Source organism: Epinephelus lanceolatus, chromosome 5, assembly GCF_041903045.1.
Source record: "Epinephelus lanceolatus isolate andai-2023 chromosome 5, ASM4190304v1, whole genome shotgun sequence".
NCBI lineage: Eukaryota > Metazoa > Chordata > Actinopteri > Perciformes > Serranidae > Epinephelus > Epinephelus lanceolatus.
Genome location: NC_135738.1, coordinates 44,463,539 through 44,488,000, shown reverse-complemented (window position 1 = coordinate 44,488,000; position 24,462 = coordinate 44,463,539). Strand labels below are relative to the sequence as shown.

Below are 24,462 nucleotides of genomic sequence, written 5' to 3'. Positions count from 1 at the left end.
GTGGAAAATTGGGCACCTCGGATGAACTCGCCAATCCGGCTCAGTGTGTCTAAACGCTTGCAGCTTGCGAGCAAAATGGCCCAACATTCGCGGAAAATCTGTAGGGCTGTATCCAAATATTCGGATATTTGAATATTCGTTTCTATGGGTAGGTATTCATTATGAAAATTTGGTATTCGATATTCGTTTTTTTATTTACTTTTTTTTTTTTTAAATTATTATTATTATTATTATTACATTATTATTATTATTATTTTTATTATTATTATTATTTTTATTATTATTTTTTTTGTAGTCTTTTTGTTGTTGGTAAATGTAGGTTATCAATAAAAATCAGAACTTTTAAATTGCATTGTTAAAAATGTGAAAATATAGTATCACCTACCAACTGAGCTTGTGCGCACGGCACGCTTTAGCGCATCCGTCTGAGGCTGTGGATCAATGCCAAGTTTTACCACTTTATCACTATTCCCTCTAACTTGTAGCAGTTTTTTCGTAATCTTTTGAATTTAATATGAATTATGGAACCGTTTTTGTCAATGTTTGTTTCCTCCGTTTTGTACAATAAATTATTGTTTAAAGTTTCAACAAGTTTCTTTTGTGCGTGACACAAGTGTGTTTTGAAAACGACCACGGACTGACACCTGCTCAACATATCAGTACCTTCGGATGCCATGACAGTAATAGATTATAGATTAATAGATTATAATATTAATGTCAAAATATCATTTACAGACCGATTTAAGAGACGATCACTGCTGCCCGACCCGCAGGTCAATTTGCGGGGTCCCGTGGGTTACGGGTCGACCCGCGCATCACTACTCAGCTCAGTCTATAAAGGCTGTACACAACAGTAAGGCTATAGACATTATATTCTATTCAGGCTGGCAGAACCAGCAGTGCATCGGCTCTACAGTGCACGGCACTGCTGATTAACCATTTTATTGCAGCACAGAGTGTCTGCCAGCAACCAGTTACTTGCAGAGGCTTTCTACAACTTGTTTCAATGGTTCCGATTTAATCAGAAGACAAATTAAACAGGATGACTAGCCAATGTGAAAATCAAAAGAAAGCATAGAATAATGTACTGAAGTAGACTGTTCTGCTGAAGGTCCGAATGTTAAAAAATGGTATTTGGGACAGCTCTAAAAATCTGGCAGTGTAAAAGGGGCTAGTTATTCACTGTGTGAGAGATTGGATGTGTGGTCTGACAGTGTGTGAAAAGTGTCACTTGCGTGAGGCTCAGGGTCAGTGTGTGAGAGTTGGTAGCCCTGTATATATTATATATATTTTTTGTTGGAAGTTACATTCAGCAGTGCACATGAAGCCAAGAATTCATGTGGCTTCATGTGCCAGTGGATACACAGAGTAATTAGTATTTGCTGTTGTTAACCTTCATCACCATTGTCTTTGGTGTGTCATGTCATGATTCAGCACAGAGTGTATCAGCTTGGAAACAAGTAGAAGTGACCTCTCTGGTAGCCGAGTGGGTCACTAACTGACCAGCCGCCATGTTGATTCCCACGATGCTGAAACAATAGAGCCTTATTCTGCAAAAACACAACACTGTGTTAGAGTGCGTCTGTGTCTGTTAGCCTGTGTTATGTGAATGTATTAAATTTGAATGAAGCATGCCAACCAATCACTTAGCCACTGTTGACAATAAAAACAACAATGCTCTATTGTGTCATCCCACAGTTTGTGTGTTTGTGTGTGTGTGTGAGTATGTCTTTGTGTCCGTGCTTCTAATTTGTTTTGCTTGGCTGGTTAAATTGAAGGCGTTTGTTATTACGCTGGCAGCAGAGCATGTGTGAGTGTGTGTGTGTGTGTGTGTGTGTGTGTGGGTGTGTGTGTGTGACTGTTTGTCAGGGGTCTTTAAGTGTCTCAGAATGAAGTCAAGCGAAGAGAAGAGTGGAATCACAGATGCTTTCCCTCCTTCCTTTTCATTCTTTCCCTTCACTTATCCCCCCTCGCCTCAGTCATTTAGGTAACGATGGAACAACCTTCAATGTCAAATCTGATTGGTGCCAGGGCTGAGAGATGCCAGATTTTGATTGGTTGTGAAAATGCAGCTGGAGAGAGAGAGAGGAAGAAAGATTTGCATGAATAGCAGAACAATGTGTTTTTGTTATCTGAGCTATCTGACATTAAATTTAGATATTTAAGATTATGAACTCGAAGTACACAATTTAATTACAGATAAGTTATTGTCCTTGTGAATTTTAGTTTTAGAGACCTATTTGAAATAGTGCTGAAAAAAACCTGCAAATATAGTGAGTTGAAACACCAAGCAGACAAAGGTTGTTCCAAGTCGATAGTGAGTCCGGGGTTGGCTTTCACTTTCACTGGTGATGCTGTTTACAAACACTAACTGACAATTCTGCATAGTACACCTTAAGATTCAGGTGAATGTGAGACAAAAACAGGAAAGAAAGACATAGCAGATAGGGGAATAGAAAGCGAGAGACACTTTGAACTGCATAAATGTGAGCTCTTCAGAGTCAGAGGTGTGAGAGACAAAGAAAAACAGTTAATTGTCTCCCATGAGGTGAGTTTGGCTCCTGTTAAATCTGAACCAACAGCCAAAACACAGCGGAGGATCCCTCAGGACAGCAGAGCCCTTTGTTTCCAGACTGGATAGAGCAAGGAGGGGGCAAGAAATGTGATAATAGTAGAGCTCGGCTCAGGCTTCAAATCTCTTTGACCACAGATAGATCAATGTTTTTGGAATCCATGTGTATGACTTTTATTTTTCTGTAGGATGTTATTATTGTTATTATTATTAGGCCATATTGCTGCTCTTTCTACTGCAGCTGCTAGGTAACGGTTACCTTTTCATGCTGGCGTTAGTGTTCTCTTATGGGGCCATTATGGTAGCAAAATAGCTGCAAATGCGTATCTCAATCTGTGTGTGCATAATCAGATTTGTACATGTGTAAAATAATTTGTAAAAGCGTAATAAAGTTTGTGAATGCATACAAAAATCTGCAAATGTGTATTTAGAAGCTGTGTGTGCGTAATCAGCTATGTAAATGTGTAAAAAAATCCACAAATCTGTATTCAGATTTGCAAGTGTATTGCGATCTGACCTCCAGGCTGTTTTGCCCTGAGCACAGGCTCACAGGCGCTACTTTGCTGTGCTGTTTTTATTGTTGTATGGACAGGCTGCTCGATTCTCGTTTGCTCTCTGTAAGTACATGTTCAGGTTTATTGCAGTGGTTGTCATGAGTAACTTAGTATTGCCAAGCACTGTTAAAATAAAGTTGGTAACTTTATTTATGAGGATGTTGTCTGCTCAGCCTCCGCTCACAGAGCAAAAGCTAGTGGGCGGCAGCTTGAGCCTGTCAGCCTGTGCTCAGGATGACGCACACTTTGCGTTACAGACACAAATCTTCTCACGCATTTGCGCATTGCACATGGCAGAAGAGTAGCAAAAATCACGTGTACAAAGAGAGCCAATTGAGAGGCCCGACTGAGTTAAAGCTGAAGACATAGGTATTTACAAATCTTTCTACATATTTACGGATCTCTGTACGCATTTGCAGATCTGTGTACAGATTTACAGATCATTGTACAGATTTACAGATCGCAATACACTTGCAAATCTGAATACAGATTTGTAGATTTTTTTACACATTTACATATCTGATTACGCACACACAGATTCTAAATACACATTTGCAGATTTTTGTACGCATTCACAAACTTTATTACGCTTGGCCTCATATTCTCTCTTCTTTGAGCAGAGGTAACCAAGTATGGTTACTCAAGTACTGCACTTCTGTACAATTTGAAGTATTTTAACTCTACTTCAGCATTTACATTTTGTGCTACTTTATACTTCTACTCCACTCTGTTTCAGCAGTTGCTACTTCTACACTCAATTGGTAGAGATTAGACCACATGTCAGATTCTTACAAGTCGTTAGCGGTTACACCAAAGAGATATTTCCCTCCTAAACCTTCTCCTTGTTTTGGTTTCAGGCCCAAACAGGTCAAATTATTCTATATCCCGCAAAAAAGCAAAGATTCAGGAAAAGTCAAAAGAGATTTGTGTATCAGAACTTTGTTTTGTTTGGAAACAGACATAAAATCTTTTTCTCCACAGATAGATTGATATTGGACTGTTGGGTTTGGCTTTAGTCCAGATACCAAATACTCAGGCTTGGGTCGGCCAGATGGTGCCTTGATATCTATACTTTAATGACACAAGCTTCAGAGAAATGCATGGTTTTTCCAATGGGAGTAAAACCTTCATATGTCAAGTTTATAATGATACTGACTGAGCAGCAGAGGAGTCTAAGATATGTCGAACATTATTCTTTCCTCTCCCATTAATCATCTCACAACCCCTCAAATTCATCTGAACAGCTATAACAGTAAAACCCTGCTCAGTGATGCATCAGTATTGACAATCTGAAAATGTTACTGTATATGTGTCAGTGTTTTAGTTACAGGGATCTTAGTGCACAACCACTGCTTTTACTGCTGATACTAATTTTAATTTAATTTATTTTTGTTAATTTTATATACTTTATTAATCCCCCTGAGGGGAAATTCAACACTTATGTTCATAACACTTCTGTTCTTTTACTAAAGTAGGATTTAGATGCATGACTTTTCTGTGTAGGGTAGCCTTGTTACTTACTATATTGATACTTTTACTTAACTAAAGGATCTTCCACCACTGCTATTAGGGTTTCGAGTTGTAAAGACCATTCGTTAGACTCTTTCAGTGAAGTTTCTAAGCACATGATACGATTGTTTAAAGCTCATTGCCATAAAAGTGTTAAACCTGGACCTCCATGATTCAGAGCTGTGAAGCAGTCATTTCTGTCAGTCCACTGTCTGTGGAGCTGTTGTATACATTGTAAACTCCAATTTGCTCACTTTTTATTTTTTTTTGGAAACAGTTTGCACTCACAACCTTTTGTTTAGATCAATACAGTAACAAGGTTTGACTACACCAGATGCAAAATAAATGTGTCATACGACCCTTGTCTGACAGGAAGTTTATGTCAGTTTAACACAACTTTTTTGTTGTTGAAGCATTTAATTCTATGTCATATCACAATAAAACATTAAGTTCACATTTTACAACTTCTTTATTCATTTTGCGTAACCGCTTATCCTGTTAGGGGTCAAGGGGTGCTGAAGCCTATCCTAGCTGACACTGGGTGAGAGGCAGGGTTCACCCTTGACAGGTGCCCAGACTACTGCAGAGCTAACATTGTACAATTTTTTTTTTTTAATTTCATTGAACTACAGAATAACCATGGTGGCAAACCTAAGACTAAGAGGTACATTCTGACCAAGGATGTGCACTTTATTTCACCTCTGCACAACTGTTAGATACTCTAATATCCACACAGGCGGGGGGTCACTAACTGTGTATACGACGTTACTCATGGTGCAAAATGTCTTTTACCACAACATTAACTGTAACACATTAGAACCATTGTGAAATACACAAACATTAATCACTGCGTAATGGGTAACGTGAGTGATTCAGAACACATTTAAATTCAGTTTTCTTTGGCTTACGGTCTTAAACACATTGTGTCACGGCACGCTGGGAAATTCCATCCATTTAGTCCCAACACACCACAATATGTTAAAGGAATACGCCGACGATTTGGGAGTTATGCCCTTTCTCTATCATTTTCATATTGAGACAACATGATCGATATCTTTTTTGTGTCTGTACGTCCAGTGGCTGGGTCTCAGCGGTTAGCATTGCGGCTTAGCTTAGCGAATACAATTGAAGTCTATAGGGGGTCAGTAGCCTGCTTGGTAAAAGTGAACAAATAAACGTTACAGAAACCCTGAAGCTGGTATTTCTACACGTGCATTTAAAATAAACATGTTTAAACATTAATTCGAAAGTCCTTTTTAGTCGTTTTAGAAGAAGTTTGATACACGGAAGTATAGTGTGTTTACGTCCTGCGCGGAGGGATACACCGGTGAGCAACAGCTGCAACTGGCCCTGGGACAGGTAATGTTACGCTAGGTCACAAAGAGACGACACGGACGATCATAAAGCGATATTACTCACTCGACTGAAAGCTGTCCATCAGCTCCTGCAGGCCTGGGGCGTTTTTTCCAGTTTATCTTAGGAGCATGAAAAAATGTTTCAATCATGCCAGGATTAGTGATTGCTGCAAAGTTTTCACTCCTTGTGATGCACTCTCTGCGGCAGTTTTCCTCCTGATGATATATCTCTAGCCTCCCCAACGATGGTAGCACCGAATCCCATTCTGTGCAGCAAAATGATTCCACCTCCGTAGGCATAGGTTGGCAAGCCCCGCAGCTACACTACCAATCCTCCCTACTACTTTTGATATTTTAATTTTTAGCAATGTAAACTGAACAAAATAGCTAAAAATGTCACATAATTTGTCATAAGATGAAAAATCTGTAAATAAAAAATCAATCTTAAGGATCTTTATCACTCATTTTCACAGAAAAGGATTAGGGCCACGGGAAAAATTTTAAGTAAGAATTCTGTCTTTAAACTCAGAATTCAAATGCAGTTCTTACACGTAGCCCCAATCCTCTTCTGTAAATTGTTTTTTTTTTTTCTGTTCTTAATTCTGTTTATAACATCTCACTTTTGATTGCATGACCTTCTACAACATTATTTATCATGTCATTTCATCATTATGTCATTAAACATCATTAAGCATTTATATGCCACTTGCACAATATTTGCATTGGACCATTTAGATAATGTGGTATTTGTGCTGGTTCTGAAAGGTTGGTTCTCTTTTAATTTTCCTACAGACAGACCCAAATGTAACAATTTTTCTCTACCGCAATATACACACAAGGGGAATTACAGCTTATCTGATCCCAAAACTAACTACTATTATGTCTTTTCAAGCTGTTGGTGTTTTAGTGTGTTGGATTCAAAGGGTTTTCCCTGGATTACCTAATGCTCCTTGTAAGGGTGGCCCAGTAACAGTACAAAATAGAGCAGTTGAACCTTAGTGAGGCTCATAATATTTGGTTGCTGTTGAGAAAGTGTCAGGGAGGTGTTGATTCAACTATGTGGTATGGGCTATTGTTTGTGGTGGTGTTTTGTTGGATTGGTTGTATTACAAGGTGCACAGCATGACCTTCAAATTCTGCAAAAGGCTGGAGGCTGAAGGACTTTAGTGTGTCATGCCTCATCTGAAGAAAATAAGATCGGACGGCCTTTGTCATTTAAGCATTGATGGGAATGTCAGCATCACACCTTAAATTCATTCTTCACACTTGTATTTGAAGACAGCTTTGTCAAGTATGAGAAAATAACTCTGATGATGGTATCGGGACTCGGACTTAAAGGGATAGTGCACCCAAAAATGAAAATTCAGCCATTATCTACTCACCCATATGCCGAGGGAGGCTCAGGTGAAGGTGTGAGTCCTCACATCACTTGCAGAGATCCAAGGGGAGAGGGGGTAGCAACACAACTCCACCTAATGGAGGCTTATGGCGCCCCAGATTCAAACATCAAAAAACACATAATTGAAACCACAAAATATCTCCATACTGCTCGTCCGTAGTGATCCAAATGTCCTGAAGCCCCGGCATGAAATGTTGTTTGAAAAAGTCATTTGAACTCTGTGTGATTACTTTGTAACATGCATTACAATGAGTGGAGTTTAAAAGATGTGGACATTTACTAGGCAGACAAAGACTGAGACATCTCAGGGTCTGCTGCTTTGATTTTGACCTTTATTTATTTATTTTAAATCAGTCTCTTGTTTGTTACCAAACTTTATGGATGCACAATACCATATCATCTATGTGTGTCATTAACTTAGAAGAAATCCTAAGACATCCAGCACCACTGACTGTTTTGCCAAGTTTTACCAGGACATTCTGTAAAGGTGAAAGTCATCTGCATAGAAGCAGATACAAATATGTTTTAGAAATTATGTTATTTTAAGGGTTAAGTTATGAATATCAACGCTATGCTTGTGGTGATATGCAGTAATTAATCAATCTTTAAGCCCATCAGCTTTCTTCTAACTACCGTAAAGCTTCGATATATATGTATAATATATATATGGGAGCACTCTTTGGCTGTTAGAAATCAACATGCATTGATCCTTAACAATTAATAAAACTTGTCTGCTTTGTATAGGAGCAGAGCAGGTTTTGCTGCTGGCTCGACGGACTGACCTGAGGAGAATCTCATTGGACCTGCCAGACTTCACTGACATAGTACTACAGGTAAACACACACAAACACGCACACACCCACACCCACACACACACACACACACACACACATGTATCAGTCCTGTCTTGCACTCTTAAACATTGTTCCTCTGCTCGTGCAGGTTGATGACATTCGCCATGCCATAGCTATCGACTATGACCCAGTTGAGGGTTACGTTTATTGGACAGATGATGAGGTTCGGGCCATCAGGCGATCCCACATCGATGGTAGCAATGCCATGATGTTGGTTACCACGGAGATCAACCACCCAGATGGCATTGCTGTGGACTGGGTGGCCAGAAACCTGTACTGGACTGACACTGGCACTGACCGCATTGAGGTACATCTTTATATTAGGGCTCTCTGTATTGTGCTTATTGGAAACCTAGTTTATGGAATGTTAAAACCCCCTGATTGAGTCATTTGAGCAGTGTTTCCCCTAGGTTTACAGCTTTGGGGGGCAGATGGACACCGACACAAACAAGGAATCATGGTGTTCATGTGTGTCTTTTAATGACAGCAATCAATATAACAACTGAACAGTTATTTGAACTGTACATTGAACTTAACATCTGAACATTTCTTCCTCACCATCTTCACCACCCTGGGAGTGTTTAAAAAATGCAGATATTTTTGTCTGCTTTTCAGGTGGTTGATGCGACATATTTACCGAGGTGCGCTCTCTGTCCGCTGGTGGGAGTGTGCTCACCTGCGTGTGTGTGTGTGTGTGTGTGTGTGTGTGTGTGTGCACGCGCATTGGGGTGGAACTCCGCCATGCGCGATGCAGAGAGCAGAGGAGAACCACCATGTAGAAACAGAAATTACATGCCGTCGTGTAAACAAAATAAATAAAACAAGGCTATTTAGTTTGATTAAAGATAATTTTTTGTGGGTTTTTGCCTTGAATGGATAGGACAGTGTGTGAAATGGGGAGACATAGAGAGAGTGGGGACTGACACACAGCAAAGGGTTACAAGCCTGACTTGAACCTGTGACCGCTGCAGTGAGGCAATGCCTCTGTACATGGGGCGCCCCTATTTAGTTTGTTTAATAAAAGGACAAGGTATAGACCTGTTCTATAGGAGAGTGGTTCTGTTTTGATTTCTTTAATTATAACAATACTTAACTTTGCACTTTGTTTAACTTTATTGTGACAGTAGCTACTTTATTAAACTTTATTGTACTTGTAGTTGATTTAATAATTTTGTATTTTAGTAGTTTACAGTGGTTTAGAGGAGATTTCAAATTATCGAGATATATATATATTGTGTATCGCGATATTGCCAAAAAATATTGCGATATTATTTTAGACCAATCACCCAGCTATACTTTGATATTGTAAAATAAATGTGAAAAGCCTCACTGGATCACCCCTGTGCAGCTTAACACAGAAAACATCCATCATTTGGTGATTCTTATTTATGGAAAAAAACAAAAGACAATCAAAGAAAATGATCAAACAGGCTGGATGAAGACAAACATTGTAATACTGTAAATATGTTGTATTGATATGTATGTGTCTCATCGTGTGCTATTCTAGGTTACCAGGCTTAATGGAACCTCTCGGAAAATTCTTATTTCGGAGAACCTGGATGAACCCAGAGCTATTGTCCTGGACCCCATTAATGGGTAGGTGTTAGCATGTTTGTATGTATTAGAGTTCACCTGCTCTGCAAGGCAGTAGCTACCATTGAGGACTCTGAGGTCATGTTGTCCAATCTTTTTGATGGGGGGGGGTTCAGCCTTCTGGGGAGAGCTGATGCTCTATAGTTAAAAACGAATGCTCGATTTCAGTATTTTTTTTTTAGACTTATTACATTTAATGTTAATCAAGTATAATAACTAGACTTGCACCGATTTATCGGCAGTGCTCAGAATCGGGCTGGGTTTCACGTGATCAGCCATGGCCTGCGACCGGCCGGTCAGTCTAAAATATGCCCATTTAAAACGCCGGTCAAATACAGCGTCTTAACCTGTGTCACTGTTTTTATTTGTTTGTTTGAGATGATTATTGAAAAGCTGGTTGTATCTTGGTTAAAATGTTCTAATAAAGCAAAGATATAAAATATTGCAATATCTTGTGTGCTGTAAAGTGGTTTGAAAAAAATGAAATTGGAGTCGACCAAAATGGGAATCAGCCATCCAAACACTCTGCAAATCGGAAATCGCTATTGGCCCAAAAAATTGTAATCGGTGCAAGTCTAATAATGAGTAGAGTAAATAGAAACAAATTTCTTTGTACTTTAAAGTCAGCCCTAGTGTGGACAAGACTTGTGCAGCCCTTAACCCTATGGGCCCGAACGACGCATAGTGTGTCCAAATTCACACCCGTCTTCTCTGTGGATTTTCATTGATATAAAAATGAATATAAAATACAGGCACATAGAAGGACATGGCGTGATGGCAAATCTGGTTAGCCCAGATTGTCCTGAAAAAAAAAACAACAACAACAAGATATAGCATGTGTATGTAGCCTTTATAATGACTGTGATATGAGCTTAAAAGTAAAGGCAGTAAAAATACCCCAAAAAGGCCTAGGGCCCATAGGGTTAAATGTTCATGTTGGAGGATAAAAGACAAACCAAGCACTAATAAGAATTCCAATGTTTCATACATTTTAGCGACTGGCTATAGCACTGCATCCCAGCACTGGGGATGACACTAGAGAGGGAAAATACCTGGCCTTATCAAGCAGCATCAACAACCACTAATTCAATCTGACTGATTAAAGTGTTTGGAAAAGTTAGGAAAAATCTCAAACTAGCATAGCATTAAATTTTACTGGTAATAGCTTGTCTGTGTGTTTTAAGGTACGATATTGATGTCCGTAAGTAGCAATGCACATTTCTACTCAAGAATTTTCGAAAACTGAAATTGATAGACTAATATACATGGTAAATGTGTATAATGTCCCTGGGACTGGAGGTAAGCCTCATCTTGTCTTATTGCCCCTGTCTCCTTCAGCTACATGTACTGGACTGACTGGGGCGAGCATCCTAAGATTGAGCGGGCCAACCTGGATGGGACAGAGCGGGTGGTTCTGCTCAACAGCTCTCTGGGCTGGCCCAATGGACTGGCTATCGATTATGCAGCAGGAAAGCTATACTGGGGAGATGCTAAAACTGACAAGATAGAGGTATGTCTAAGAGCAATCTATACAGCTTCTGTGTATGGTTTCACTCACTACTTCTCAACTTGGAGACAGCTGAAAGACAGGACAGAAAGGAAGGAGAGAAATTAGAAAAAGATGAGGTGGAATGAGGAGAAATGAGATGTGTGTGCGTGCATGTGTGTTTTAATAGCGATCCAGGGGAATGTGGAGTTATGCAACTGCTGGCCGGACTTACACACCATTGTGTAAGATTGTTGTCATCTGGTCTGGTCTCTACTGGTCTGATGTGATCTGGCCTGTCTCATTCTTGTCTGGTCTGATTTGGTATGGACTGCACAGGTCTAGTTTGACTTGTTGTACATTCTGTCATATGTGAAAATGCTGAATATTGTAGTCTCCATTCTGATGTAGCAAAAGAAAGAAGCTGAGTATGAGGCTACAACAAAAAAATATGTGTTTGATCAAATAATTATCTTTTTAAAAATAACACTCGACTCTTTTGACCGCAAAGATCCCTGAAACATCCAATAATGTAATCACTTCCTGTAATATTGAGTTAAGCATTGTTATAATTGAAATTATATACATTTTGCACTTAAAAATGTAATAAAACCCAATAATGTAATAACCTGGCTAATTATGTAATAAAATGTCCTGACTGATACTGATACCCAAAACAAATATTAAAACTGTACGGGTGTAACGACGGGTTGCTGTTAATGGATCTCTAGCTAACAGTAAATAAAAAATCATTGCATTTAAACAGAACACCAAACTCTACCTTCTTCCTGCTTGTTGTTATCCTCCTTAAACTATTGAAGGAGTTTGATTATAGTGCTTGAATGTATTTATGCCTCCGTGCCAGTGATAGCCGTGGCCGAGGGATTTCTTAAAATCTAGCACAAACGTTCACTTGGACTCAGCAATGAACTGATTGGATTTCGGTGGTCAAAGGTCAAGTCAGTGTGACCTTCCACATTTCTTTAGAATTGACACAAACATTCACTTGGACTGAAGAATAACCCGATAAAAATTTTGCGGTCAAAGGTCAAAGTCAGTATGACCTCACAAAATATGTTTTTGGCCATAACTCAATAATTCATATTCTAATTATGCCAAAACTTCACACAAATGTCTAATAGGATAAAATAATGAAGTAATGACATTTTACGTCCAAAAGGTCAAAGGTCAGCTTCACTGTGACATTATAATGTTTTGCATAAAATGCTTTTCTGGCCATAGCTCAATATCACATCTCAGGAACAGAAGTGGAGATATTTGGTCAGATGCTGAATTGATGACACTAATCTTGTGTCCACCTTGAAACTGTGCTGACTGTATAGATCTTCTGTGCTGTCGGGGGTGAGATGTGTGTGAAGCATCCATGTTTTCATAGTCATGGATGTAAACTGTAAGAGAAACTTGACTTTTGCTGGGAGGCATACAACCACAGGGTGCTAATTTTAGTTTTCTTAAGTAAGATAATTATTGGTATTTACTAGGTTATTATTTGGGTGTGTAAACTTTCCTCTACCCATGCAGAGATTTTTACAAGAACATTTCATGGAGATTGAATCAACTGTTTTTCCTTTATTGCTGTCATGTGTAACGTTAGCCACTTTTCTCATCTTCTGATGATGTCTAATCTGAGATCCACTCAGGTCTAATGGACGATCCCCGCACAACAACCAATCAGCATGGGTATGGGCAGATTAATTTGCCATTGATAGGGATTTTAGTTCAATGCATCTTTGCCGGACAACAATGTACCACTTGTCATTTTGTAAATTTCAAATGCTACATCAAGCCTTGAGTTTACATTTCCAAACATGAAATCAGTGTCAGTATGTTTTCAGTTGGCTAACATGACACTAACAGTATTATAAATGTTGTGTACTTTCCCTCTTTACACCTCTGAGAAAAAGCATACTTTTTTTTTTTTACATTATTATATCATCCATGAAAATGATTACATCATCAGTTAAAAAAACCCACCTAAAAGGTATTACAGTATTGGTCAAATTATTACATTATAGGGTTTTATTACATATTTGATCACATTAAGTGCAATTTTCAGGAAATGATTACATTTCTGGGTGCTACAACCCCCAAAGGGAAAAATACAGTACCATGTCATAAGGTGATATTATGGCTGTGTGGCTGGTTTTAAAGCAGTAACATTATTGCCATGACTCCTTCCTGGTGTGTGACTGTAAGGAGCATGTTAGGAAATGACTGCATGCTTCCAGCTATCATCTTGTCATTTAGTCAGTTTGTCATTTGGTCAGGACTATTTTAGAACAATAGGTTTGGGCTCGGCACTGCCATCTTTTTGTTGAATGTACTGTATGTTTTGAGAATTGCTCTGCACCAGATGCTTGTACAGCTTCCTCTTCTACTGTCCACTGTGACTGACTCTTCAGCTAACAGTGATATCAGCAGCCGTGCAAGAGAGATGCTAGGGTTTTATAATTGAAGTATAACCAGGACGCGCTTTTTATTTCTCTGAATGTGTGGAGGTCTAATGTTTTCACATCACAGAATGAACAAAGGCATTAAAACGTAACATGGTAGAAAAAAACACAGGTAGAATTCTGACATGTTTCACACTTTCTGTAGACATTTGTGTGCGTTTTGTTGATGTGTTAGTTGGTTGAGAAAGAAGTAACAGTCGCATTAACTTGTCAGATTTGGAGCCCAGGAGGTCTCCACACACAGTCTGAGAAGCAGAGGACATCAGAGTGAGGCAGGGCTGGGGGGTGGTTGTTGTTCTCATTGCCCTTCCCCCTCTCCCCAAGCCTATTATAGCTCCTTCAAAGCAGGTGATCGGTATTCTCCTGAACTCTGTCAATATCACACACTGTCTCTTCTTTTAGACATTACAGTACCTCTATGTCCCTCTTGTGCTGTTTTCCTGCCTGTATTATTTTACCCACTCTCAGCTTGTTACTGTTCTTTAGTCAGTACTCTTTTTCTTTACATTTTTCCTCAACATTTGTCTCTGATATTATCTGGTTATCGTCACTGTGATTTGGTGGTTGTTGTGGAGTCTGCAGAATTGGACAAGTTTACTAGTGTTAACATATTTTCATAGCAGCTGAGAGAAAAAGAGAGAAAACTAGAACAGAATAGTGAATGCCTGAGCTTTCTGGCTGAATGCTTACCAATTGAAAAGGGGTGGCTGCTCTCTCTCCTTCTCTCTTTCTGCGTCTCTCTCTCTCACTGTCAGGGTGAAAGGACCCACCTCAAAGGGCTTTTTTTTAACGTTTCAGCCTTGTTTTTATCCTGTTGAAAAGAAATTGCTGCTGGGTGTGAAGACATTTCCATTGTATGTCTGCCTGCATCTCTCTCTCTCTCTCTCTCTCTCTCATGTGTGTGTGTGTGTGTGTGTAGTCTAATTTTGTTCAGCGTTTGTTGTCACACACATGTATGAAAGCTAAGGCTAAATGCCAACCGTAAGATTTTAAGCGATGCCACATTTGCTGAAATTACATCCTGATGACAGAACTGTAGACTGACTGGGAGTTGAGTTGAATACTAATTCTTACTTTTGTCCATTATCAGTAATAATACCACCACACTTACTAAATGAATTGCTTAATCTGGGAGGTTAAGAAAAATGAGCAGTCAGGTGATCAGACAGTTAATTTGGTTTTACTGGCTGAATTACAAATGGCCGACAAAACTCAGCAACACTCAGGAGGCAGCCACATTCATACTGGGACAGATATTGCTGAAATTTCAGTGGTCAGAGAGACACAATCAACAAGGCATCATTTTTTAAACTTTAGCCTTTAACTCCCTGGTATCCAGCAATTCAAACAATTAGTTTTTAACAATGTCCTGGTGTTGTAACATCAAAAATGTTATAAAGCATTATTTTTATTATATTTTCCTCCAAAAAGTTTCTAGAATTGCTGAAGACCCATGGTAAAGTATGTTACAAGCAGGGGTGGGACCATGTCACTGCTTTACTAGGCACAAGAAAAGTATCAAGTCTTGGTACTCAAGTCCCATGTCAAGTCCAGAGTTTAGGCTGACAAACCCGAGTCGAGTCTCAAGCCCTAAACTTTGAGTTGTAAAGTCCTAAACAAGCTATGATGGTTTTGTGCACCACATCTGATGCCATTCTACCAACAGAGTAATAATATATTAAATTTACAACAACCACAAATGCTTTTTAAAATTTGTATTTATTTGTTAAACCAAGTTTGTTACAAGTTTTTGCATCTCCATTTGTAATTTTAGATCCCCATGTTTTGCATTCTGCAGTTGGCGTTTTTGTTGACCACTATATTTTTTTGTAGACTAATTAATTATAGCTTTTTTCCCAACTGGCGCTCAGTAACCTAACATTAGTTCTTAAGGGTTCTCCTGCAACGTGACTGGATGCTGCCGGGCTGTTTCAAACAAAGCGGATCATCTGGGAAATGAATAGTGTTAATGTTAGATGATTCAGAAAAGCGCAGGAAATTAATTAATTAATTAATTAATTAATTAATTACAAATTACATACTTTTTAATCTTTGGGCTTGGGAAAAGGTATCAAGCACTTATAAGTAGAAAGGGTCAAGTTCAAGTGAGGTCACAAGTCATTAGAGTTAAAGAGTCCAAGTCATATGACTTCTTCTGGTAACAAGTGTCTGTGATTACTTTGCTGATTAACTTCCAGTCTATGAGAGGTCACAGCAGCCCATGTGTAACACAATACAGCATAAGCATGAAAAGTAACCATGCTGAAAAACATATTTTTTGTGTTTATTGCTGTTTTTGAAATCTTCCGAAATATTTACAAGCAACATGATGTGAATATAGCTTATTCTGGCAATTTGACTTTTGTCACACTTGAACCTGACAGTCCCATCTGTAAATGTGTTTGTCTGTCCATAGAGTTAGTTTAGCCCCTTTTCCACTGAACAAAAAGCCCACTAAGACCCGCTAACATCTTGCTTTTGTATGTAATGGGAAAGGTTACAATCGGCATATAATCGGTAATTGGTATTTATCGACTCCAGCTTGAATCAGCAGTGATGGAAATACAACACCCAGGTGAATGCGCTGATTTTAGCCCTTTACTGGCAAAATGCAATAACGTGCCACCACATTACCGTCTGGCTCCACTCAATTTGCACTCAAACATTGTTTCAAGTCTGCACTGAGTTTAAAACAGAGACTGAATAGTAAGAGATATAAATAGAAGTAACCACTGTAAAGTTTTCAGTGGTCTCCATGCTGCTTTCTATTGATTACTAACCCGTTTTCTGGCCTGTCCATGATGTGGAATGTGACACACCAGTAAAAAGAACAGAGAGGCATACTCATCTGCTGCAGAGCCGTCTACACAACTCTGGTCCACTGGCAATGGGAGAAGAGTCTATTATTTTTAAGGGGTTTTCTCATGTTTCAAAAACCCATGTACACATGCTAATTTTGGTGGAAAGGGAGCATTTGTGAGGGAGATCAAAGATAAAGCAGGGTGGCTGTAATAACAGCTAAAAGAAAGTGTGAACTAATATTGACTACACTGATTTTTTTAGCTGCAATGAATAATTGATTAATTGAGTAGTTGATCAAAAGAAAACAAATAAGCAGTTATTTTGATAATCCTTTAAAGCAAAGCTGCTTTTAGTGTGCCCAGATTCTCAAATGTGGGAATTAGTCTTCCTTGCTCTTGTATAATAGCAAATTGGACATGGTTTGGATTTTGAGTCTCAGTTGAAAGTATGAATTCCAGTATCTTTAATATATCATATTATTTACTCAAATAGTGGCTTATTTGTGTGTGGAGCCAGCCTGCCAAACAGCTGAAAACTGAACAGCGCCCAACATTTTACCTTTGGAAAGAAGAGAGAGAATGATAAATGACTAAGGCAGACTGAAGACTGTCTCCAAGAGCACTTCTCTCTCTCTCTCTCTCTCTCTCTCTCTCTCTCTCTTCCTCCCTGTGTTTTCAGGTCTTTTTTAAAGAAATCTGATTCCCCCTCTGCAACCTCCCACCCCTCCCCCTCCTCTGTGGAAAAAAACCTCTGAAGTTACCGCTTGCCCCCCCCCTTCTAAAGAGGAGTGTGTGTGTGTGTGTGTGTGTGTGTGTGTGTGTGTGTGTGTGCGTGTGCACACGTGTGCGTGGGGTGTGTGTGAGTATATTTGAGAGAGTTCACTGCTTTGACTGATGTGTTGCTTTCTCTGCACACACACTAAACGGCTGCTTTGTTGTGATTATGCAGATTGACTGTGTGTAGCGCCATTCAATCTCACTCCTGAGCCATATGGTAACTGCTTGTGAGTGTGTGTGAGGTGGAGAGCAGGGAGGTGTATGGTGGAATTTCCCCTGCTTAAGGCCCTACACCTTGTTTCAATAGCTAGTCTCCCTGCCTGTGTCTTGTTTCTCTCACAGTCCAGCTAAACACGCTAAGTCTCCACAACACCAGCTGAGACAGACAGTATGTGTTAATGTCAGTGGTGTAATGTACATTTTATCAAGTACTGTACTTCAGTATAATGTTAGGCACTTGTACTTTCCTTGAGTTATTCGTTTTCTGACACTTGAAAGAACTCCGTCTTCCAACAAGGGCCTGCACGGTGAATACCAGAGCCTGCTCCAACAAACAGAGAAGCAGGAAAAGAAAAACAGGGCAGACAAGGAGGCCATCAGTGGAAAAAAACAGAGGCCCCTAAAGATCAGGATTCAGGAGCTCAATGCAAAGCTGCAAGATGGAAACGCACTGACGGACAAGTGTAATGTACCAATGGAAGAAAAGGAGGCTATGATCTGACAGGTTTCTATCCAGCAGGACAGCATTCATGAGCTTAAGGAAACTGTCAAAGAATTAAAAGCAAAAATATGAAGAAATGAAGGAAGAAAGAAGACCATGAAGCAACAGACTGAAGCCCTGAGACAAAACATTTAGGAGCTCAACAAAAGAAAGTACAATAAAATGATCCATGTGAAACAGCAACAGAATGCGAGTAGGGATGCACCGAAATGTGAAGTTCTGGGCCGATGCAGGTACTGATGTCGAATGACCGACAGCGGTGTCTCTTTGTTGCTGTTTATTTTGTTTATTCATTCCCCCTTTTGTAACATTTTAAAAAAAAGAAACTGTTTTAAAGCTACTCAGTCCTTCATTACACTGCCTTTAAATGAACACAAATTCAATCATACGCATTTATGAAACAACCTTTAATATAACCTTTGTTTTACTTTTTACTGTACCTTTTTATCTGTTTTATATTGCTGTGAAAACATCAACAAATTTATTCAGGTTTCTTGCCAAAAACTACATTTTACAAGATTACATTTAAACACATCGTACTGTATTTATCTTATAATCAGTGTTGGGGTTAACATGTTACAAAAGTTGGGCTTCATAGTAATATGTTTTAGCAGTAACAAACCAATATAATATATTTATAATATATGTATGTATATATATATATATATATATGTATGTATGTATGTATATATGTGTGTGTGTGTGTGTGTGTGTAGATATTATTGCATATACAGTGTCATATAATGCATTACCACCTGAAATAAACTGTTTATCATTTTCATTTTGTTATTAATTCTCACCTTCCCACTTCTGCCTGTGCACTGTGACAATGTTAGTCTTGAGCCCTGCTTTTTTAGCCAGCGCAAAATCGATGTGACACAACAAAAAAATATCGGCCCCTGCCATCAGTGAATGTCACCTTTTTTTGCTGATAGACTGATGATTTTAAAAGTTATGTTCAGTTCTTGGACAAAATGTGTTTGACAGAGAAAAAGGAAAAAGAGGGTTTGAAGCGAAAAAATGAGGCGGAAACTGATTGAGTACAAAGAAACCATGGAGCTTAAAAAGGAGCTCTGAGAAGCTGCAGTTCAAGAGTTTGCCACACAACTCAAAACCTTGACTAAAAAACTACAAAACATTAAAGGCTGAGATCGAGGCCATGAGGCAAAAATATCATACCCTGCAACAAGAACATCAGGAGCACAGTGAAAACCTCTGAGAGGAAAATTTCTACTGCAGTAGCAGCCGAAGGCCTCAGAGATGGAGCAGAAAAGACTTATCGATGAAGAGCTGGTAGAAAAACTGAGGGAAGAGTTGGACAAAATATGAAAAAATGAAACACAAGCTCCATGATGGTAGAAATGAGTTGCTAAACTGTCGACTCAATGCCAAAGAGGCAAAGTGTGAGACTGTCATGGATCAGAGAGAGGTTGTGTGCCAGGAAAATGCTGCTCTGCTGCATCAGATCCTGGAGTTGAGCAGGAAACTTCAGGTTAAAAAAAAAAAGCTAATTTATTCAGCGGCAGCTGCCCACCACTTAGGGTGAGGCTCCGTGATCAGGTGGACATGCCCCAAGTCCTGCTACAGCTGAAGACCAGGGAGAACGAGGCCCTCATATCTGAAATCCAGTCGATGAAACTCAAGATGAAATTGCTGGACAAATTCAATGCAAAGAAGCTGGACAGAAGCCAGGGGGCTGGTTGGTATGATGGTTGTCCTTGGCTGGTCAGACAGGAGCAACAGAGACAAGCTCACAAAACTCTCCCCATTTTTTACCTAGAAAATGTTCATCAGGTGAAGATTGATAGCAAGTAACAGTTAGTATTGCAGCCTCACAGGAAGCAAATCTATGTACAAACCCAGTCCTGGAGCTACTTCCTTTTTCCTGCCTGAGTGGGGTTATTGTAATGCTCCCATTTACTCCCACACTGAAACCCATATGGGTCAGATTAATTTAAGAATTCAAAAATGAAAAAAACAACAAAAAAAAATCAAATATATTGATAAGCAAAACTATTTTGTCTTGTTAAAAGAGGGATTATTACAGTGATTTTAGTGAAATCAATGATAAACACCTCAATCCACTGACAAAACATAAGCAAATACAGAAACTTCACAAGAACAGACCACAGAGATGACCATAAGCCAGCAGGTTAGGGGTTAACATAAGACCACCAAGACTATTTTGAAGCTACAATGTATTAACTATAAATATAGTGCATTCTGCATGACACTGAGCATACGACTAACTGCATCAGGACATGTCGTGCGCAGAACACCATTAGAATTAGGGCTGGGCAATATGGCTTAAAAATAGTAAAGCAAAATTTTTAGACTATATCACGATACGTGATATTTTGGAATCTCCTCTGAGCTACTGTAGACCACTAAATACAAAATTATTAAGTGAACTACAATTACAATAAAGTTAAATAAAGTAGCTACTGCTGTAATAATGTTAAATAACGTACTGTCATAATAAAGTTAGATAAAGTATTGTTATAATAAAGTCAAATAAAGTACTGTTATAATTAGTAATTCAAAGAAGAACCAATGGTTATTTTGAAGCACTTGGCTCATCTCTGGCTGCAAGAGTTGATGTTTTTTGCCGTGAACTTGAGGCTTCCGGTAAATAGCTGTTGTAAGCAGGTAGCACAAAGTTAAACATTTGCCGCTGGTCCTTTAAAACATGAGGATTTATTCACTGTGAGCTGCAAACAAACTAACAGCTCTTAAGTTTACATATTAACAATATTTGCAAGTCACACTGGTGCTCCATGGTCAAATAGTTGTGGTCTGGAGCCCTGCAGGTACAAAGACAAACTCATGCTTTCCTCATGCTATCGTTCATCTCATTAAGTTAAACTGTGAGTGTGGCACTGTTAAACATGAGGACTTATTCACTGTAAGCTGGAAACGAAGTAACAGCTGTCCAGTTCAAATTCTTAATATTTGCAGCTGTAGTGGTGCTCCATGGTTGCAAAAGCCGATTAAATAGTAACGTTAGTAGTCTGGAGCCCTGCAGATGAGTAACACGATACACCTTAATATTTGTATTTTTCTAGACATTGCGAAGTGATTTGAATCGAAGTGAGTTTTGTTTTTAAAATATGATGACGTGTATGTCGCAGCAGGAGAAGACCCACTGGCTGATGTTCGTGCCCATGCTACCACAGCTCTGTCCTCCTGCCCGCAGCTCTCCTCCGAGAAATGGCGGTATGTTCAGCAGCATCATAAACTTCCCCATGTAGCGTTTTATCTGCGTGATACACGTCAGTTAAGTTTTCAGTAACGCAATAAGTAGTGAACATTGCACACATGGAACCAGCGACACACTGTCAGCTCCGGGCCGTTAAGCACACACAGTCACCACTGTGAGAGACAATACATGCGCTGCTAGCTTTATATGCTCAGGCTCTCCTTGTATTTGTACGAGGTTTTGGTACTGTCGGTGCTTAATGAACGTTCCCACCTGCTGTCCCAACATAAGTTTACTATCTGTGAGTGTGTGTATGTGCCCTTGCTGTGTGCATCCGCACACCATGAGATAGTGACCCATTTGGCCTTCCATTCCTGCTCAGCTCGCGTTTGGGGATTTTAACAGTGTTATTATCTGACCTGCTCTCTCACAGCAGCAGGTATGTGAGGGAAGTCTTTCACCCTGACCAGAGGGCTTGGAGCAGGAGAGGACATGTTTATATCCTTTACTCTAGTAGAAGTAACTTAATACCACCCTGTAAAAATACTCATTTTGAACTTTTAACTAATGATTAATTTCATTATGGGTTAATCTGCAGAGAATATTTGTAAATCTGGACATAGTCAGAGATTGTGTCACAGCCCACAGTGACACCTTCATAATGTTTTTTTTTGTCCAAGCAACAGTTCAAACCTCAACATAAGAAGTATAAATAAAAAAAGCTGCTAAAAAATTGAAAATAAATCTCACATTTGTGAAGGGAAAAGGTATGAGGGATGAAACTTAATCTTAATCTACAAATGTAACATATGTATGTTGACACAACAAGACTTGACTTTTTTCTCTTTCAGTGCTTTTCCTGAAACAGTGATGATCAGTGGTTTGGTTTGGGTCTACTCTATAGCTGCCTGGCAAATGGAGCATAGCTGAATGGATCAATTAGATAAAAGACTGAAATGAAGTTTTGTGTGGACGTTGGCCCCTCTGAGTGGCTCTGTGCTGCCCTGATGCTTTATCCCCTGTGAAGGCCGTGAAAGACGATTTGAGACGGCTTTGTGAAATGGTGGAGCTTCTCTTTAAAACACTGGCAGAAGTAAGAATGGAGCAGCATATAAGCTCCAACTCCTTGACAGGCAGCAAGAAAACTAAGTTGTCTGTTCACTGGTTTGACCAATCACCTGGAACTGCTTGATGAATATCTGAAACTTATACCAGTCCTTCTATAACAGGTGAAATTGAGCTTAGCCCCAGTTCGCTCTATGTGCTATGTGAATTGTATATGCCATAGGGAATTTATACCATGTGTGTGCATTAGACTTGGATACAGTGGTGTAAAATAATACTCAGTTGAGCTTGTCTTTGCTATCGGTGAATGTCATCTTCTTTGCTGATAGGCTGATGACGAGGGGAATATCGGCTTATAATGATGTTGGGCTGATAAAATGGTGCAGCCCTGATTTTGTGTTTTTCTTTTTTGTAAATTCTATGACAAGAGAAATCAGTGTGGAGCTTTCTTGTGGTTGGAATATTTAGACAGATTGCCACTGAATTTCAGTGACAAGTCCAGTCAAGTTGTTGTCTGTTTATATCATCTATTATTGCAGAGGTTTACAGGGGTGTGTTTCTGGTCGGGACTGCAATAACATGCAATAGTTAGCATAATTACCACCAAAGTGAGTCAGGCCTCATAGATACTGTATATAATTAGTTGCAGGGTTTTGTATTGGAATGCATCTGCTGATCTTGACTTTATCATACATAGAACGGTATAGTATGAGACACATCACTCCATCATAATCATGTCTGTCCTTCATGAAATACCATAATCATTATAGAGTTTGATTTTTCCTCAGACTCCTGACTGAGCTTAGTGTGTGTGTAACTCTCAGGTTAGAGAAATAACAGAAACACCTGTTGTTGCTCAGAGTTTCCACAGTGTCCTGCCAGCTCTCTCTCCTCCCTGTTTCTTCCATCCTATTTCTCTCTGTCTGTCTCCCTGCTGTATGCTCTCCTCCATCCCTGTAACCACAAAGTGACAGTAGCTGCATGTCTCATTTCCTCTGGGAGCTCAGCCTCTGGCCCACATCTGTGTGTGTGTTGTGGCTGATCTTATGTCTCCTATTAGAATGGTAATATTGTGGTCTGATGTAAGCAGTGTTGTGGTGAGCAAGCAATAGCAGCTACTAGCCCACAGCTGTGTGTGTTTATTTCTGTTGTGTCCCATGTGGATGAGACACACAATAGAGGTCATCAACTTATTTGCTATAAAACTACAGCTACTTAAAATCCATAAAATGGCCTCAATGTTATTGTATTGTAATAACAAAAGAGTGTCTTGAAAATAATGAGTATATTACCTTTTAATTCTCAATAACCTTTACTAAATTTTTGTTACTGTTTTTATGCCTCCACCAGAGCATGTGAGCAGAGCGGAGCGGGAGAAAATTTCCGCTCCTCGCTCACAGACCTGTAACTTTGCGCCTCTCGTCCGCTCCGCTTGGTTCTGCGCATTCTCCACTCCACTTTGGTCCACTCCATCATAAATTTTATCCCGCTCCACTCACTCACCACTCCGCTCAAAAAAACTGCGTTGTACTACCCTAACCTGTAATCTTCTATTCACAAATAAAACATGAGCTTGGTAGATTCTCCGGGGAAGCCCTCTCCCCTCTCCCCACAGTTAGGGACCGTTCTACACGGTACCACTGTTGGCAGGGTGGAAATAAGTCAAAGTGTAGAGGAAACGGACCGGATTAAGTGGCCGACCTCCGGGGAAGCCCTCTCGCCTCTCCCTGCAGTGAGGGACCGTTCTCCAAGGTACCGCTGCTTCTCTTCTCAGTTTCTTTTCTGAAGTACACAGTAAACTCCATAGTTTTGAAAGAAAATAGTGTGGGTGTGCGCAGGTGCAAAGATGCATTCTGGCATGAGCGACCAGAGCGAAATTGGAGTGAGAGATAAGGCTCTGCTCCACCTTTTAAAAAAAATAGCCACTCCTCGCTCAACACAAAATCGTTCTGCTACCCTCTCCGCTCCGCTCCGCTCACATGCTCTGGCCTCGACACCTTTGATAGCTGTGGCTGATGGCATTATGTTTTCGGGTTGTTCGTCTGTCTAGCTGTTTGTATGTCTGTCTGTCTGTCTGAACTCATCTGTCTCAGTCTTGTTAAC

General features: G+C 39.6%; 1 protein-coding gene across 1 annotated transcript in view; it reads left to right on the top strand.

The window, feature by feature from the left end:
• lrp5 (low density lipoprotein receptor-related protein 5) overlaps positions 1-24,462 on the top strand; it is a 105,661-nt gene that overhangs the window by 35,802 nt on the left and 45,397 nt on the right. Inside the window, exons 8-11 of the mRNA XM_033635281.2 lie at positions 8,134-8,222; positions 8,332-8,550; positions 9,751-9,839; positions 11,175-11,346. Of these exons, the coding sequence (XP_033491172.1) occupies positions 8,134-8,222; positions 8,332-8,550; positions 9,751-9,839; positions 11,175-11,346 (569 nt within the window). The remainder of the gene's footprint in view (positions 1-8,133; positions 8,223-8,331; positions 8,551-9,750; positions 9,840-11,174; positions 11,347-24,462) is intronic.